Raw genomic sequence first — 20,477 nt, forward strand, 5'->3', positions numbered from 1 at the left:
AAAACTAACTAATTAGTAAATATCAGAATGGGATTTTGTGGATATTATAGCAATTCCAATAGTTGAGATCATGAGTTGAAGCTAGACCACCATGGAAAACCTGGAAGCACTGGAAGGCCGTTCTATCCTATTGTGGAACTCTTCATCAGTGTACATCCATGACCCCACCCGGAGAGATTCGAACTCAGGACTTATCGGTCTCGGACCTGCCGGTTCAGTGGTCTGTAGGTTGTGTTCGTGCGCCAGACCGATAGGTCCTAGGTTCGAAACGTGAAAGGCAGGATCATGGACGTGCAGTGCTGTGGAGTACAACAATAGGACGAAATGACCGTCCAGTGCTTTCAGGTTTTTCATGATGGTCTAGCTTCAATTAACTCATGATCTCAACTATTGTAATTAGTAAATCTTTTTTAATGAGTTTCTTTGTTAAAACCTTAATCTCAATCGTTCAATTAGCCACAATATGTATAAAAATAAATGTATTCATACCTTTCTTATCATTTCATTTACTCCTACTTACTAAAGCAAAGTCAAATTTTATATAATCGAATGTATTCAAATTATAACGAGTGGTAGTTTATGAAGTTTACAGCATTTGTCTATATATCTTTTTTGAAGTAACAATATGGTTAGAAAATAATTTTCTTCAGAGATAAGTCTCAGGTTGAATATCACAAACCGTAACTAAGTACTGAAGATCAGTTTCTTGGTTTGGTATTTCTCATCAGTACAAATTAACGAGATCACTTTGACCAGAGTAAAAAATCATGTTTCATGGCGAATACACTACTATTCCGTTGTCGAGTCCACACCTTAATGGTTTATATTAACTTCGCTTTTGTATAAAATGAAATGTTGACTAGACTTATTTAAATAAAAGACTATTCATTATCAGGTTAGAGAAACAATTGTCAATATCAACTGCACTATGTATTACAGTCCAGCTGGATTACACTATGTTATTGCACATTGACCACTGAGATACTAACATAGTGCTGCACCAAACTTCCCTTCTCATAAACGCCAACCTAAGAAGATAATTATGTAATAGAATAAAAGCTAACATAAAGAAAAAAAACATCTAAACTATGATATACGCTTCACTGGATGAATGTACGAATTTCAAGAAGGCTTTCAAAAATAAAAACATACTAAATATGCTATACATCTGCATTGTTATTAAAGATTTTGTAACCTATTTATCACCGAAACCTTGCTGAACTATAACTGTAGTATAGAGCTTACAAAACGAAGAATCTGATACTGAATGACCCATTTTTTATCAAAAATTTTCTTTTTCTAGTAAAGATTGGTGATTTGATAATGTCGTTGAAATGTATTGAATGTTTACAGAGAATCGTCAAGTTATTAAGCAAACAAACTGTATGTATTTTTGTCACGTGAAAAATTATTATCAGAAGGGGTTTGTGGAGATTTTAGAAATTTCACATATTGAAATCATGAGTTAATTGAACCTAGACCACCATGAAAAACCTGGAAGCACTGGACGTCCTAGTATGGGACTCCTCAGCAGTGCGCATCCACGATCCCTCACCCCACGAGATTCGAACCCAGGACCTATCAGTGAGATATCAACTCACTGAAGACAATGGTGTACGGTAGCGCAACTTCGTGGATTGGTTAAATTTATACATTAACACCATTGGATCCTGGCTCAGTGGTCTAGTTGGTTAAGCGCTTGGCACGAGACTGATAGGTCCTGGGTTTGAATCTCGCGAGGTGCGGGATCGTGGATACGCGTTGCTGAGGAGTACCATACTAGGACGAAACGGCCGTCCAATGCTTCCAGGTTTTCCATGGTGGTCTAGCTTCAGTTGACTCATGATTTCAATCAGTGAAATTTCTAAAAAAAATATTGCCAATTTATAACAATGAAATTCAGTTATTTTCATTCAACTTTTTAAAAATCAATTGTCTCAAAATATCAAGTATGCACATTAATTAGTATACGTAGAATCAATTTATTTTTCATAAGCTCTTTATGTAACCCTAACGTGTACATACATATAAACATACTATCTGAATGCCAGACATACAATAATCAACACTGGTTATTCAAAAGTAAATATAAATAACTAAGATGATAGGTCATATAACATGTTTGTCAAACATTTTTACAACTAACCACTGGCATTAACTGTTGTGTCAGTAACTAGATGTGATAAATGTTATTTCTTATAAGTAATGAACATAGATTTTCAGTAGTAAATAATTTTTTCATCCTCAATAAGATATAAGCTAGGACTATCTATCTATCTATCTATCTCGCGAGGTGCGGGATCGTGGATACGCGTTGCTGAGGAGTACCATACTAGGACGAAACGGCCGTCCAATGCTTCCAGGTTTTCCATGGTGGTCTAGCTTCAGTTGACTCATGATTTCAATCTGTGAAATCTATCTATCTATCTATCTATATATATATATATATATATATATATATATATATATATATCACCGCCATTCTTGACTTCAAGTTTACTATAACCTCATAATGGCATGAATCTTATTAATTTTTAAATGATTTATTAACTTAACCTGACTTAGATAAAAAAAATTGTATGATGAATGTGGTCGATTCAAGTTGATAATTTGATTTTCATATTAGTTTTTTTTATTTTTGTGATAATTGAAATAAAACTTACACATAGTTCTTCAAAACTATTTAAAATACCATTTATTATTAGTTGAAATTTAGTTTTAAGTATTGTGTTTATTGATTGCTTCAAAATAAGGATAAACTTCCCTCGATGATTCTTTAAAAATTGTGCAATAATTTTTAGTTGATATTGGCTTACTTAAAGATTGTTTTGACTTGAAAAGTATACGAGATGTTAAAATTTTAGTAAAAGGAAGAACTCTCTTCCAGTGTAGCAGTAGTCTCTGCATCAGTAGGCTTCAATATACACAAGGAGAAAACCAAGGTCCTCAAATTCAAAACGGAGAACAGCACTTCAATCACTCTAGATGGCGAAACTCTGGAAGATGTAGAATCCTTCACATACGTGGGAAGCATCATCGATGAACAGGGAGGTTCAGATGCAGACTTAAAGGCAAGGATTGGCAAAGCAAGGACAGCATTCCTATAATTGAAGAACATATGGAACTCAAAACAACTTTCAACCAATATCAAAGTGAGAATCTTCAATACGAACGTCAAGGCAGTTCTACTGTACGGAGCTGAAACTTGGAGAACTACAACAACCACCATCAAACATGTACAAGTATTTATAAATAATTGTCTACGCAAGATACTCAACATCGATTGGCCGGATACCATCAGCAACAGCCTTCTGTGGGAGAGAACAAACCAGCTTCCAGCTGAATAAGAAATTAGGAAAAGACGATGGGAATGGATAGGACATACATTACGGAAATCATTAAACTGCATCACGAGACAAGCCCTAACTTGGAATCATGAAGGGAAGCGTGAAAGAGGAAGGCGAAAGAACACATTACGTCGAGCAATAGAAACAGATATGAAAAGGGTGAATAACAACTGGGAAAGAGCTATAAAGGATTGCCCATTACAGGGTTGGATGAAGATTGTTGGGGTGCAGCCTATGCTCCTCCACGATGAGTAACAGGCGTAAGTACGTAAGAACTCTCTTGACAAATAAATATAATTTGCTGATTAGTTATAAGTGAATAGAATAGCTGAACTCATAAAAAACATGATCTGGTGCTTTATTAATATTTATTGAATTTAGAGTTGCTTACAAAACGCATCGTCACTAGATAATGTGATTTCTTAGTGTTTCATACCAGTTCTTTGATTTTTTTGAAGTAATTTTTGAAGAAAAAACGTCATTCAGCTGAAGTCGCTCTGACAAACGATGCAAATAGAAATATCAAGTATGAAGATACAAGTTTTTGATAATATATCGTTGTATTAGTAAAACAAACATGAATCATTATGTCAACTTTGATATAAATATATATCAAACATTTTAGAAACTGTTTCACGTGAAGCTCTACGGTCGTTAAATACTTCCGTTTTTATATGAAACATTACTAGTCTAATGACATCATGTGTATAATCCGAATATTTCATGATACTATTATTAATATTATTTAGGGAATGTTACCTTAGTTATTAAAATATAGCAAACCATAGATACAAAAAATATATTGATTAATTGTATCTAAATTCAACCTATTTTTTTCAATAGCTGAAATCATGAGTTATCTGAACCTAGACCAACATGGAAAACCTGGAAGCACTGAACGACCGTTTTGTTCTATTGTGGGACTCCTCAGCAGTGTGCATCCACGATCCTGCCTCGTGGGATTCGAACCTAGGACCTATCATTCTCGCGCGCGAGCACTTAATTTTTAGATCACTGAGCCGGTATCCAACGATGTTAATGTTAAACTTCAATTCACGAAATTTAGTGTGTATAACTTGAAATTTTTCATCTTACTGATCTCTGAACTCTATTGTAAATTCTATTTGGGTTCAAAAAAATGTTTTACAACATTTTATAATTTTATTTAAATAGAAATTCTATTCATTTTTCAATATTTGAAATTCATTATTCATTCATATGAGATGTTTAGTTAAATACATTCGATTTTAATGAATTATGATTGGTTTAATCCATTGAAAATATTTAACTGTACTACATCATTATAAACCAGTAATATTTTAGAATTCATGACATTTTATGAAATTCCTGTCTAATGATTGGTTATATTTATCTTTTGATTATAATGCATCCATTTATTTGACTTTACAAAATAAGAACACTTATTACATATATATATATATATATATATATATATATATATATATATGTATATTATAATACGCTTATAGTTATCAGCGTATTAGTTGCTTTGTAGTATTTACTATTTAGTGGCGTAGTTATTCCATGCTTCTAATTGTTGTGTAAATAGATTTAACTAATTTCATCATTATTCATAACAATTGTTATAACTAACACGTGCTGGGATTTGTAAATTCTTTAAATTAAATTCATTTTGGGAACTTAATATTATCAAACTTTAAAAATATATATATATTTATCTGAAATGACTCTTAATCGTCCAAAACCAAGTGCTAGTCCATCAGATGATTCAGCTGTTGGTGATATGAATAGTAATGGAACAAGTACAACAAGTAGTAGTAACGGTGAAGCATTATGTCCGGAAACTACTTCAACGACAACAACAGAAAGTTTAACTGAATCATATACAAAACTAGCACTAACTAAACGACAAACATCTCTTGTCATAGAATCTACCGCCGATTCAAATGATCCAGGGTAAGTTCATAGATTGTTAGTATTATTGTATAGAATTTACCAAAAGTAATTTTTTTTTCATTGAATTCGAAAAAAAGATTGCTGAATTCATGTTTAATGTGTATTTTAATTTAGGGATTGAAAGGTTATTTCTTTCATTCTAAATTGTTAGTACAATGCATGAATCAGGTATTCAGAGAAACCTGAGTAAAATTCAAACTTATTAACTATTGTAATATTTATTGGTTATATCCAATATGCAACTGATACTCAACTACATTATGTTTATATCATCCAGGTATGGTAGAAATACGATTAACTTGTACAATTTTATAAGGGGTTTAAGTTTTATTTTTCATTCCAAATCTATTATATGACAAGGAATAATGAGTATAGGATTAAAACTTTAATGACCATTGGAACACACCTCCATTACATTTCATATTATTTTTTAAACGTTCATAAAAATTGTGTATAGTCTTATGAATGTAAATAAGTCCTTTAAAAAATCTTTACATATTAAATCCTCAAAAATATGGATAATTTCAAAACTTATTTGACTAGATTCTATGTAATTGTATCTGCTTCGTTCAATCATATAATTTATTACTATTACGCAATCTCTAGACAAAAGTATATCATTAAATTACTTGAATAATAGATTTTCTTTGTAATTATGATAATTGTTCATCCAATAAACATGATATCGTTGCTAAAGTATCAGAATATGTTTGTTTTAATTACATTCCTAGTAATTGTCATTACACTTGAATCAATGAATAATATATAATGGTGGAAAATATAGGCTTCATAATTGATAAGAGACTACAATGATATTGATTAAAATTGATCTTAACAACATGGCTGCATCTATTTTACGTCTCACTCTACCTTGAAATTAATGCTCTCATACTTTTCATTATTCGATTCTGCTTATTTCTTTTGATTTATAGTTTTTGTGTTTGGATTTCCAGTTCTATTAAAAATATAGTTTCATACTTTGTTAAATTCTACTGTACTTAAGAATGGCAGTGGAAATTCCAAAATAGTTTACGGTTGTTTAATAATTTTATGGTTAGAGAAATTATATAAAAATGAATTAGAATGTTGATGTCATGTGTAGACAGAATCGATAGCTTATTTATCGAAATATCACTGTTACAATGGGACAGTTCATGGTTTAGATAAAATTCTACAAGCTTGGTAAATGAGAAAATGGATACTGAGATGCTCTTTATATTCATGACTCGTATAGTCATGTTGGTTAGTTGAATTCGTTTGGGATTTAGTTTTGACTGTTCACTTTTATTAGTAATAGAAATTTGACAGTTAACGAAATTGCATTCAACAAGTAATATATCCAATACAATCTTATCGTATAATTTTATCGGTGATTTTCCACAACCAGCACATGTTTGATTAACGGAATACATATTGTGTGACGCTGGAAACACTGTTTTCGACTCCGTTATTACGGTTTTCTTGAAAGTTTACAGGGTTATATTAGGCCAGTAATGTGACTCATTGTAAAGTCTAGCACACTTTTTCAAAAAAAATAATTATACAATCTTATAAATGTGACATATGACATCATTTTAATATATTGAATTTAGGCCAATAAGAAGTTAAATATCTTGAATCACAAAACTTGAAAGCTGTCATGGTTATTAAACGTTATGATTGTAATGTGAACACTCAAAATAGTTGATAATCCCAATGTCAAAACGAATTATCCTGTACATATGCTGAACTATTTATGCTTATTCTCATTAATTATGTTTGATGACCGGATATGAGAAATTTGAAAAATTGTAAGCTGTTAGATTGAGTCCGTTAAAACCACAACTGTAGTCTATCGACGATTAACAAATTAAATGAGAGTCTATTGTTCAGATAATGTTTTCCTGTTTAAATCACTCTTTTAAATGATCTGGATGATGTTTTACCGATTATATGACTTAGTAATACAAGCTAATAGTTTATTTTTTGGAGTATTTGGGGTACGGAATCATAATTATGTTGAAATGACAGGTGGATGATAAGATTAATTTGGTTCTTCATAGATTGAATGGCCACTGTAAACATGACGAACGATTTCGATAATATTTATTGATCTATAATTTTAAACCTTGCATAGAGATTATCATTTTGTTCGGTAGATAAACTTTGTAGCTTCAAATCTCAGATAATAGTGAGTAGTTAACGCCACATTAGAATTCTGAGATGGTGGAGAAGATTTGTAGCTCAGGTGGATGATTTTGGTGGTGTTTTGTTCTCTGAGCTGGATGCACGACCAAACCATCCAGCTCAGAGAACAAAACACCACCAAAAACATTAGAATTCAGAAGTAAAAAACAACTATTTTGCATTGATCCAGTAAATGGACATGAAAAGATTTGATGCTGATTGAAATAACGTTGAATACAGTCGATCTAATAATTGAGGTAGAATAATATGATAACACTAACACTAATAAATTCTCTTCAGGTTCTACAATTATATAACCAAATTAATAGTCTAAACAGTGGCCAGGTTTAAGACAAAGTATAACGTTTATAGTAATGACATGTAAATTTAGGATTGTAAAATAAATGGAAATTGAATGTTGAGATGACTAATATGCGGTGTTAAACCTGAATCAACTTATACGTTGAATGAAGTTATGAGATTCATGTTTAGAATAAATATGGATCAGATAGAGTGAGAAAAATAATAATACAATTACAAATTCGACCAAATGTTTAGTGGAAGACTATATTGTGTAATAAGTTATGAAAGTAGTAAAAAAATAATAAATCGGAGTGAGTGCTAAGTAGATTACCGGTAAGGAGATTTGTGGAGATTGTAGTATTTTCACAGTTGAAATCATGAGTCGATTTAAACTAGACCAACACCGAAAGCCTAGAAGCACTGGATGGCCGTTTTGTACTAATATGAGACTCCTCAACAGTGCGCATCCATGATCCCTCACGCGGAGCTTGAAGCCAGAGTCTTCGGTTTCGCCTGCAAACGCCCAACATCTAGACCATTGGAACCGGCATCCAACGGTGCTAATGTCTAACTTTAATCATTCCATGATCTTTGGCAACCCTTCATCAATTGTCTGAGGTGGATATCTCTCTCATATCTGACAGTGACCGACTGATCACGGCTTCTCACAAGAACTCCGGCAGTTACATCATGAGGCTAGGTTAATCATGTATTCGTTAGGTTATTAGTGACATTAGAGCAATGATAATGATAATAATGCAAATATATGTGAAAAAAGATGACAAAGATGTTTATATTTGACTAAAAAAGTCTGTAAGTACTTTGGTCAAATTAGGTCATTCAGCAGTTAAGAATACTATTGATTAATTGGCCCTGAAGTTGGCCGAAGTCAGAGAAGCTGTTGAAGATTTTTTCAATCCGAATGGCCACAGGTCCTTCCATTTGAAACACTTTGGTAAAAAAACTGTGACCCGATAAATGATTGATAATGGTTGGCTTATACTAGTACTGTGACCAGTTCTCGCTAAGTGGAACGATATAGATTTGTTTACTTTCCTCACTAGACCTTTTCTTAGCTACTGTGGGAGGTGTTTGTGAGCACGAACGTGGGACTTACTAGAACTTCAACCAATATAACTTGCTACCTAATAGCAGTCGAATTGATAAACACGAACAAAGCGTTCATTTTAAGTAAATCATCTTTTGGCCTCTGTGTCACCATTGGGCTCGTAGAGAACACTAGTCGTAGTTTCTGGCGTTGAATATTTTTTTGTTATACGTAATCTGTGAATTAATATTTCATTGGCTCCATCCTCTCTGAATTGCAAGGGCATGAACAGGGATTTTTGATTCACTTTTTGTATTTTGCCTATCCTAACCTTCGTGACCATGTATTTATTTATAAACTTTCCAACGTATCCATTCGTCCTAAATATGTTCTTCTCGAACTATATACGTAGAAAATGTAGTAAGTATTCGATAACTATGAGTTTTGATCACTGTTTTTCTTGTATAGAGCTAAGGAAATGTGTGCACTACCTTTAATATAATATGAGTTCGTTTTTCTCATAGCTTCCTTTCAGCTGCTGAAATTCGTGTTGAAATATAATATAAAATGAAAGAATAGACCTTTAACTGCATCTACCGATTTGTATATACGTGCTAAACACATACATTGAGAGAACCAAGTGAAGAGTACATGTTTATATTTTCAAATTCCTAAACAATTTGAAATCTCAGACAAAAATTGATAACCATCATATAACTGACATTCGTCAGTCTTCAAAAACTACTAACAAACATAGAAAAACTACTTATTTACGCTTCATTAACGGAGTAGCACTTAAAAAAATACAAACTGAATTAAAATGTTCAAAAAGAAACAGTTATCAATTTATCACTGACTAAAACAAGAAAAATTAATGTAGTAGAATAATATGGATTGACTAACTGGGTACCAATCACATAAGAAGTGAAAATTAATAGTTATTATCATAGAACGAAACAAATATGAATGAGATCAGTTAGTCAATTGTTTAAGAGTTACATAACTATAACAGTAATATCTCATCTCCAGATTATTCTGCTTCTATTTTCTTAGTTCTGTATTCTAGAATATTCTTATATTCAACCTAGAAATATTCACATTGTTTTACATACAGATATCTTTTACAGTTATTCCATATTTACTGACCTCTTCATTGATATTCGTTGATGAGAACTTTTCTGATATCATGATAGTAAGTATATAAGCTGGCTTTACAGTGATTAGTACTGTCATGTTTAGATTGTAAGCATCTGATGAGGAACCGCGAAATGTAATAAATTTGTGTTATTCTGTTATATTATTTGTTCTTGCTCCAATCCAATTCTTCACGCATTTGATGGATTCCCAAATCATAATAAAATCTCTATTTATGATTATTACTATTATTAATTATAGTTATTGTTCTTATACACTCTCTGCTAATTTTTTTCCTTTACCTGCTTCAAAACTGTCAATTCTTTCGTTAGTATTTTTCATTTGAGTAGTTCTCTAACATCTTGTAAACTCGTTAAACCTATAATCATTACTAAATCTATTTTATCAGCTCTCGGATTCCGTATAATTAGTGGTTAAACCCAACTATATTTCTTATTTCCATTTTCCGATGAATTTATACACGCTTATTGACAAACATAATGACAACAATCGTTATTAATTAAACTTTTTCTCGTCACCAACATCTGACATTTTATATTAGATTACATCTCCAAACGAACATGGGTGCAAGCAGCTGAAAGAAACCACGAAATAAAACAAATTCATACTATTCTGCTTCGAGTTTTGTTTTGGCTTTATTTAAATTCATAAGCAGAACCAATTGTATAGAATAAAATAAGTTTCTAACTAAGGCTTACATTTCAATACATTATCTAGACATCAAGCAGTGAATTGGTGTTTTGCTTTACCTGTTTTTGACTTACTTCATATTGAGTCAATGTCGTAAGTCAAGACATGTGATGAATGTTAAAAGTGCACTTTAGCTTATTCACACTCGTAAGTTAAGTACTGTAGAAGATAGAATATAAGAGGAAGGTTACTAAACTTTAACTAAAAAGCATCAGAAAAACCTGAGAGCGAATGTATCGCATTATTTATAAAGTGTCACTGTACCCAGCCGGTAATTCACTGAGTCATTAATGACTCTGATTTGACATAATTTGTTTCGCTTCTATTCATAACTAACCCACATTACAAGCATTTAAGCTGTATACAAGCGGTCAAAGTTTCTGAATGTATCCAGTGATAAGTTGGTTCTGAAGAGCTCCAACTTTTGGGTCTACTGAGTAATTCCAACTACTTAAACCACTAAATCATGGCTTAATATGTACTTACCGGTGTTTGAGCTATCAAATAACTTGAATATCGTAATAACACTCAGTTTGATTCTTGTCTGTCATCATTAACTTATGTTATCTGTGAGAAATGTGATTTTATGACTCTGACTTACAAAACTTAACTCATTAAGTTTTTCAGCTGATAGATATTTAGGTAAAACTTGTCTTTTTCATCACCGATCAATTAATAAGATAATTTTGCGTGTTAATTAGTCTACATAAACCCTATACTACTGAAAAATGTATCGATGAATAAATGAATACTGTTCTGATACCAGTAATTTTATTTCTATTACGATGTAACACAGTGTTATTGTATGCAATTATCAGATCGATAATTCAGCTATTATATATATATATATATATATATATATATATATATACATCAGTTCAGTTACTAACTGATCAAACCTTCTTTTGTTTACTTGCTTAAACAGTAGACTAACATACTTTCGCTATGTTTTTTAGTAATTTGTATCTTATCATCTGAATTTCAACAATATACATGAATCTGATGAATCAAATGTGTGTGCATGATGTATGGAAGTGCTTATTTTACCAGCCTCTAACCACCATAATATCTTTGTGACCTTGACCTATTGACTGTAAGCAGCTAAAAAGCATATTTCATTAAGATGATGTTACTTAAAAGACCTATACATTTATTAGATCTATATAATCTATTGACACAGTTTATTTAAGGTTAATTCATTTAAGTATATGAGTAACAACACAAATAGCGGTTTATCTCAGCTTTCAAGAATAAATTATCATGTAATTCAGTAGTATTGTATGAGTTATTGTTATTTGATTGGTTCAAGTTTAATAGAGTGTTCAAAGGAATCAAGTTTTCATATACGTATATTTCTACAACCTTTGCCTAAAACCTAGTTTATTCTTGTTGCAACGCTTGTTTTGAGTCAAGGTACAAGTGGAGGTCTGTCATTTAAATAACTACAATCTTAAACGCGCCTGTATATGTCATTATTTCAGTTATCTCACTATAAATAACTTGAAACTAAGCATCAGAATGCTCATAGAAAATGATTAAGACGATGAACATGATCTCAATGTTATTTATATTCTTTTGTTTTTATTTCTGTTCGTCTTCTCTCTAGCTATGCTAATGCGAACTGTAGCACATTAGATCTGTAAATAACTGCACCAGGTTACCCGCTGGATATGTCTGTCTATAATTTTCGAGTTACTGAAGCATGAGATAACTAAATATGGTGCAGTAAGTAACTTCTAGAGTCACTTTATCATCAGTCTAACGTTCGAAATTGAGTAGCTATGCATATATAGAACTTCTTATCTACCAACATATACATTGGTTCATGATGAACAGTTGTATTCCTCATATTTCTGTCCAGATTTTTAATTAGACCATACTTGTCATCAGAAGTTTAAATGGATACTCATTCTCAATACATAGATTATGAATAGTTTCAAGTTCTTGCTCAATATGATCATCATCGTTGAACCAGTCATCTTAAAAACATTTTGCTTACAGTAGCTGCAAGAAAACTAGCTCTTAACACATACTTCCCAAAGAATAAAACTTTTCGATAACAAGAATTCGTATATCGATCTTTTTATCAGGGCCATTTCAATGAAAGAATGAAGACTTGACTCTTGTTTTACCCTTTTCAAGCTAAATATGTATAAAGTCGGACAATTTTATTAATGTGTTCACAAAATAGTAACATCACGGAACCATTAGTTTCCTCTTCAATTTTATATCACTAAATCTATCGATAAACAGAGACTGGTCCTACTATTTAGGTCTTTACGACTTGGTTTATTTGATTTTGTCTGTTCAATTATTAATAAATGTTCCACAATAAACCACCTGCCAGTAGTGAGGGTTAGACGAAGCACATTCCTATGCACGATGCTAGAAAATAATGTTTGACAAACATGAATTAATTGAGTAATTAACCGCAAATGGGTGGATGACTAATAAATTTGATCAATAATCCTCAATCAGTAGGTCAAGGCCAGAGGAAAATCTAATAACAAGATGTAATTTTGTTGGCTGTTTCGTCCTATTGTGGGACTCCTCAGCAATGCGCATCTACGATTCCGCCTCGCGGGATTCGAACCCAGGGCCTTTCATTCTCGCACGTGAGCGGTTAACCTCTAGACCACTGAGCCGGCCGGTATCCAACGGTGTTAATATCTAACTTCTATCTATTAATAAATTACACTGGGTATTCTTTTTATGTTCCAGTGTCATAGTCATCCTTCATATTCTATAGTATCTAGTTTAAAATTACATTGAATTTTAGTAAATAAGTTCATTTATCATGCCACATTATTTAATATCATAATTTATTTTAAAGAATCTATAATGATTAAAGAAAAATTTATTCGAATACATAAAAGAGAATCAAATTCTTATCATCAAAAATCCTCTTTAATTATAATAATATATTTTGTCATAATAACTAACACATACATAATCAGTAAATAATACCTCTTAATAGAGAAGAATATTCATAAAGAAAATAGCCAGGTCACAAAATAAAAGTTGAAGTGGATCTTAAACAAAAAACTAAAGAGAAAAGAAAGATTCTTTTCTGTTAAGTTAATTGAGAAAATAATTTTCTAGGTCAATGCCATTTGTACATCGCTTTGATTGTTTATTCATTTTTATTATCTATGTGGTTTATCGTTAAGAAAACAAAACAAACGATAACAACCTACTTTTCGTTTAACGATGCGAAAAATATTGTAACTGAGTTTTGTGATTTCATTTATTCTGTTGAATATTAGCCGTTTACTAGTAATGCACTTAAAAGAATAGACAAGGGTTATACTTAAATATTTTGCAGTTGACGAATTACTATTGCCTAATTCAAAGCATCTTCTTTAGTTTCGTTTATTAATCATCAATCAGTAAATAAATAAAAACTAAACTCCATGAATAGTATCTTTTTGAAATTAGAACAGTAGAAGTTCTCTTTTATTTCTGGTGTTGGCTTCTTCCCTAAGATTGTGTCACTTTGTGTTGTGTTTAATTATATTACTCATGTTAGCTACAGATTAATGAATCAGTACTGTTTTCATCCACATATAAAATCAATAACTCATATTTTGTTTCATTTAAAAGTTTTGCATTTGGACTGTGGCTGAGATCATTTTAAATCAAAACATAATTGTCTATTATTTTGAGCTAGATAATGATACTAGATGCTGAGTTTAATTTCAGGTTTACCTAATAAACGATAATTGTTTAACTTAGTCTAGATGTTTCTATTTGTTCACAGTTTTATAACTCTTTAATTCAATTTATTAAATAATTCTCGAATGGAAGCCTGCCTTTTGGCGAAATTCTCCCATTTTCGAACAACGAGAAGCGTACTACGTTCATATGATTTTGAGATACTGGAGAAAATTTATAGCTCAGGTGGATGATTTTAATAAAGAAGTCTACATGAAGTTTGTGCTGATGATTTCATTCAGAAGAACAATGAAACCTCCACGACCAAACCATCCAACCCAAAAAACAAAACTCCATTAAATAATTCACATAGATTAAAAATAATCAATGAATCGTTTCCATATTTTTCCATAAATATACCATATTCATATTGTAAGAATAACCGATTGAGACATTTAAACATACGGAAGTACGATTTTATTAAGTTATTTCATTGAATCTATTTCTTTTTAAATTCAATATTTTAGTTTTAAATATACAGCGTTTACTCAGAAAAGTGAAAGATAAAGTCAAACTGATTTACTTACTTGCTTACTTACGCCTGTTACTTCTAATGGAGCATAGGCCGCCGACCAGCATTCTCCAACCCACTCTGTCCTGGGCCTTCTTTTCTAGTTCCATCCAATTCTTGTTCATTTTTATCACTCCTCCTGGAGTCCCTCCTGGGGTTACTACCGGTCCCAAGCCCGGATAAAGGAGGAGGGTTGGGCATGGGGTTAGCGACACCATCCCGTAGAAAACTAACTCGCCAAAAAACGCTAACCAGAAAACGCAAACTTATTTACTCTCAAAATTATCATTCACACACATATAGTCTTGGTAACATTAGCAAATATCCTTCTATGTAAACTAATCCATTAATAGAAAATTCATAACATTATTATTATACAATTCATGTTGGTATTATGTATTGAAGTTGTTTATGAAATTGATTTTCTTTTCAATTTTTATTTCTGTATATCTGTATTCAGTACAATTAAACTTTTTCTTTTTTTTTAATGACCATGATGATGATGATAATAATAATAATTATGAATTATAATAATGATTAGAACCATTAAAGATCAATGTAAATTGTAAGACTTTTATCCATATTATCGGATTGAATAAATGATTAATAATAAACATTATAATGATAGATCAATAAATTACAACAGAGTTCATATAACTGATTAAATTGTATTAACCAATTAAAACATTAAGATCAACAAGGATCAATGAGTTGGTGGTGAAGATTTGTAGCTTAGGTAGATAATTTCTAATGAAGTTTTGTTCTCTGAACTGGATGGTTTAGTCGTGAAGTTTTCATCGTTCATCTGAAAGACATCATCAACACATACTTCAGGTAGAAAACCAAATCATCCAACTCAAAGAACAAGACTCTATCAAAAACAAGAATCAGTGTTTAAAATTTTTAGAATAATTATTTTAAAAAGAATTTGAAAGAAAATAAGCTTTTATATCATTAATATTTGACTATCGACTTTGAACATTGAACAAGGAGCTTACTGTCACTTACAAAATACAACATAAAGTTGTGCAATGTGACATAACCTTATGATTACACCGAACGCTTTTTGAATAAAATAACAACCTGTCTATTAGTGCAGCATATGTCACTTGTAAATATCAGAAAATTGATTAATTTTTATTAGTTTAATAAGTTTATATCACTAATCTCTTACCGTCAATAAATGACACCTCTTCCTTTACTCATTTTTTTCAAGGAACAATGAACAATCAGTTCTTGTCCACTAAAGATACTTATTATGTATTGCAGATTGTTAGTACTGATTTACTCAAACTGAAGTACATTCAGTGATTTTACTTGCTAACCTAATGTATACAAGTTAAATATCAAAATCACAACTCTCTGTATTGATTGACAATCCTAATTGAAAAATGAAATCAATTCAACCAAATTAACAGCAGAGTACTGGTTATTAAACATAATCACTTCATTCATACATGTAGTTCCCTCCATTATCCTAAAGAGAGTAAGAACAAAGATTTGAGCAGAATAATATGAATTCAATTTATTTCGCCTGGTTTTCATCAGCTGCTTACAACCTGTGATAATCACAAAATGGGTTTAAATTACTTGCATTCAAACCTGGAAGCACTGAACGGCCGTTTCGTCCAGTGGTCCAATGGTTAAGTGCTCGCGCGAAACCAGCAGGTCCTGGGTTCGAATACGGTGGGGTGCGGGATCGTGGATGCGCACTACTGAGGAGTCCCACACTAGGACGAAACGGCCGTCCAGTGCTTCCAAGTTTTCCATGTTGGTCTAGCTTCAATTGACTCATGATTTCAATCTGTGAAAATTTCTAAAATCTCCACAAACCCCATCTGGTAAAACTCATCCCAATGACACATACAGTGTAATAGCAATAGAGAAAGCTCGTGTATTTCCATAAGCTTGCTTTATTTCGATTTACATAACAAATTTATTGATCCACAAATGTTGTATGATGTCAATTGTGGTCACTTATACGATAAGTTGAATATGTAACTATGATTATGAGTTTTGTTATAATATTTAACTTGTTCTATCTTAAATGACATTCATAACAGAAAAAAAAGAGAGACAATATTGATTTGTATATTGACACTAATGTTTATTTTCATATCCAATAAATTGTATACAGGGTGAAACAGATTAGAATTTAATTAGTTCATATTTCTTTCATTATAGATTGATGTACTGAATATGATAACATCGATTTATTATTTGATAATGAATTGAATAAATGAAGTACAAAGAATTTCAAAAAACTGATTATTTCTACTATAAGTTTTATTATAATTTTTACTTAGTTCATTTTGTAAGGATTTGTTCAGCTTGTTTAAATATTTTCAATAGAACCTAGTTTTGTTCTCTGAGTTGGATGGTTTGATTGTGGAAGTTCAGGTTTGTGCTGATGATGTTGTTCAGAAGAACGATGAAAGTTCCATGATCAGATCATTCAAATCTCCATCAAAAATCATCCTCCTGAGCTACAAATATTCTTCTAGATTTTCTGTCGAAATTATATGATAGTATAAACCAAAGTAATACATATAATTAATTGTGTCTATATGTTAATCATCGGAATATTACTTTGGATAAAATACTGTTATATCCCGATAAGAATAATGAATGGTAACTTTTGGGATCTATTTATGGAACAATGCTATGAGTGTATTCTTAACGTATAATTGTTATGTAACTAAACTGTTCATATTCATGTCGTTCTTATTGTAAGCTTTAATTTGACCCATAGATTATTACTATACGATTTACCATTCTTGAGTTATGGCCTGTCTATTAATTACTATCTCCCTCATTCACAGCCACATTTGGTTAATTCTTGTACAAATGTTGTTTCATATTTTATGGTATGTTGTGGTCTTTCTGGTTGATATATAAACCGAGTATGTTTGAAATAAATAATTCATATTGCAGAGGCTGAGATTGGTGTTCTGGACTTAACTGGCTGGGCTAGGCGGAAAGTAGGACCAACAAGGAATTTAGATTGCTCGCACATGTTTTATGCGTCACTGTTCGATAGATAACTCGCTGCTCTCTGATTGGCGGTATCGTTGCGTTATACAATAAACAGAGCACCCACGTTCACAACTTATAACAAATACTAATTCATATGTAATACTATTATTCGTTCTTGCTTCCGTTTTCTAGAAACTCGTGAATAATTTTCATTTCTTTATGGGATAAATATTTTTATTTGGCCCCCAAATGCCCTGGTACGGCCGAAAGTGGGAAGAGTCCGCTCTCCCTCTCAAAACCCTCTCACATAGCCACACGTATATAACATCTGCCAGGCAAGTCCTACTCACTGCGTTCTCGTGACGGGGGTGTTGTTTACGAAAATGAGAGGACGAAAAGTGAATGTCCAGCGCTTTAACCGGATTCCAAACCAATGGTGAACATGAGCTCCAGTATCCTACAGGAACAAATGGTGTATGAACCAATTGTTGGTCACCGGATACCATGGGACTGCATCTCCTCACGATGCTCCACTGCCTTGTGGATCAGACCTTCAGGTCGAAGGTTTGGGTAGTGGCCTCCTAAGAAAACCACCTGTTTCAGTTTGGGCACCCGAGCGGTATCACAGCCCTCTCACATATCGAATGAGATTTGTGTGGTGCATATGTATTTGTTGCCTCCTTGTGCCAATATCTATATGTTAAAATAAATAAATAATTTTTATTTGACTGTACACTTGGAATACTGATTAATAAATTTTGTATCTTGAGCTGTATGTAGTTTTCCCAATACAAAACTTAATTCAAATAAGCATTTTGGAATGAACCCTAAAACTGTATTTATTCTTTAGTTATTCAAAATAGTGCTAACAATACTGTAATCACATCTATAATGTATTCAGTATGATTATTTCAATGTAAGCCATGAATATGTTTCTCTAATTTCCAAGAGTTAATCAATGAATGCCTTTTAAAAAGAATTTTTAACCTGAAATTAAAATTTAACATTTTACAGATAAATATGATTATAATTAACATTTTCAAAACAACTGCTGAATATAGATAAATAATTCACTGTCTATAATGAATACAATATATGTGCTTTTTGTTATTCAAGTTTGACTCATTATAACCTATACAGTAATGTTAAGACGGTATATTAACTATATCTTAAATAATGACAATATATTTTAGTCAAAGAAACTATATACAAATGTCAAATAGAAACCATTAGTAAATTATATTATTTATTTAGTTAATTATCCCTAGTTTAGTTTATGATTAGTTTCTAAAAGTTAGAAAGTGGTTAAAACATAAATTTCTTTTCAAAAATTCAATTGATATTATCATCAATATTTATTTCATGTTGCTATACACTGGGTATATATATTAATTATTTTGTTGCTAATACTTATATTCATTCAATATGAATAGCTTCCTGTTAAAATATATACATTATATAATCTGATACATTTTCTTAATCTATTCGGTTTATCATTTAATTTCACACTTTGATAGTTCTAATTATTATTATTATGATTACTTTCTTTTTTTTCCTTGATCGCATGGATAAGGTCATTGATGTCATGACAACCTACTTACCATAGCATTATATAACAAATGTTTAGATGAAAGAGGAAACTATATAACCCTTAAGTTTATTGATCATGGATAAGTAAAATAAATCATCATATGATATTAAGTTACATTTGAATGTGTCCAAATATTAGTTCAAGTAAATCTTGATAAATTTTAATGTTTTAACAACATACGATTCACTTATGGTTGTATATATATATATATATATATATATATATATATATATATATATACGAAAAGATACGCCTTTGCTTATCTGACAAACAGTATACTGATAAATTTATTTTTGGATACATTTTAACCGGATAAACTTTCAACAATAAGAAATGGTTTTATTAATTTAAATCATCATTAAAATAAATTATTAGCAGTGAATTTTGTGGAATATTCAATATTCAATTGTTATGTTACATTATAATTGGTTATATGTTTTAAAGTTATTTGATATGAACGAGTGAAACTTTTCAGATCAAGACATTTTTGATCATTTCAATAATATTTTTTTAGAAAAAAATGTCTAATATTCAATTTACATTGTAAAGAAAGTGTAACTCATATTTGTCCGACAGTGATTGATTCAATTATTCTATTTTAATATCAGAAGGGATTTTATGGATATTATTGTAATTTCAATGGTTGAGATCATGAGTCAGTTGAAGCTAGACCATCATGGAAAACCTGGAAGCACTGGATGGCCGTTTTGTCCTATTGTGGGACTCCTCAGCATTTTATATAATCATTGTAGTATTGAATTGAAATACGAAAATTTCAATACTTTCTAATGTTAACTTTAAAAAATTAACCACCAATTGACAATTACAAATTTTATTGGATATAACAAACAATTGAACTGAATAAAACATAATCGTATATCTTTTTCTTTCTTTTTTTTCGAAACTTTTCACATGCATATCTGAAAAACACATATATATTGTTTTTATTCAGTGGAATGTACTAAATTGGTTCAATAAATCTGACGAAAAGTAATCTGATATTACAAGTTAATAAATACTGAAATTCACAAAGTGTTA

The 20,477-nt window shown here is 31.2% G+C and overlaps 1 protein-coding gene across 2 annotated transcripts in view; it reads left to right on the top strand.

The window, feature by feature from the left end:
* Positions 1-4,832: 4,832 nt before the first annotated feature.
* Positions 4,833-20,477, top strand: part of MSI2_1 (RNA-binding protein Musashi 2) — a 68,799-nt gene continuing 53,154 nt past the window's right edge. Inside the window, exon 1 of one of the 2 annotated variants that reach the window (XM_051209573.1) lies at positions 4,833-5,285. In XM_051209573.1, the coding sequence (XP_051075029.1) occupies positions 5,053-5,285 (233 nt within the window). In that variant the 5' untranslated portion in view covers positions 4,833-5,052. The remainder of the gene's footprint in view (positions 5,286-20,477) is intronic. The other variant, XM_051209572.1, reaches the window with a different exon arrangement.

The sequence above is a fragment of the Schistosoma haematobium genome, chromosome 1 (assembly GCF_000699445.3).
Source record: "Schistosoma haematobium chromosome 1, whole genome shotgun sequence".
Taxonomy (NCBI): domain Eukaryota; kingdom Metazoa; phylum Platyhelminthes; class Trematoda; order Strigeidida; family Schistosomatidae; genus Schistosoma; species Schistosoma haematobium.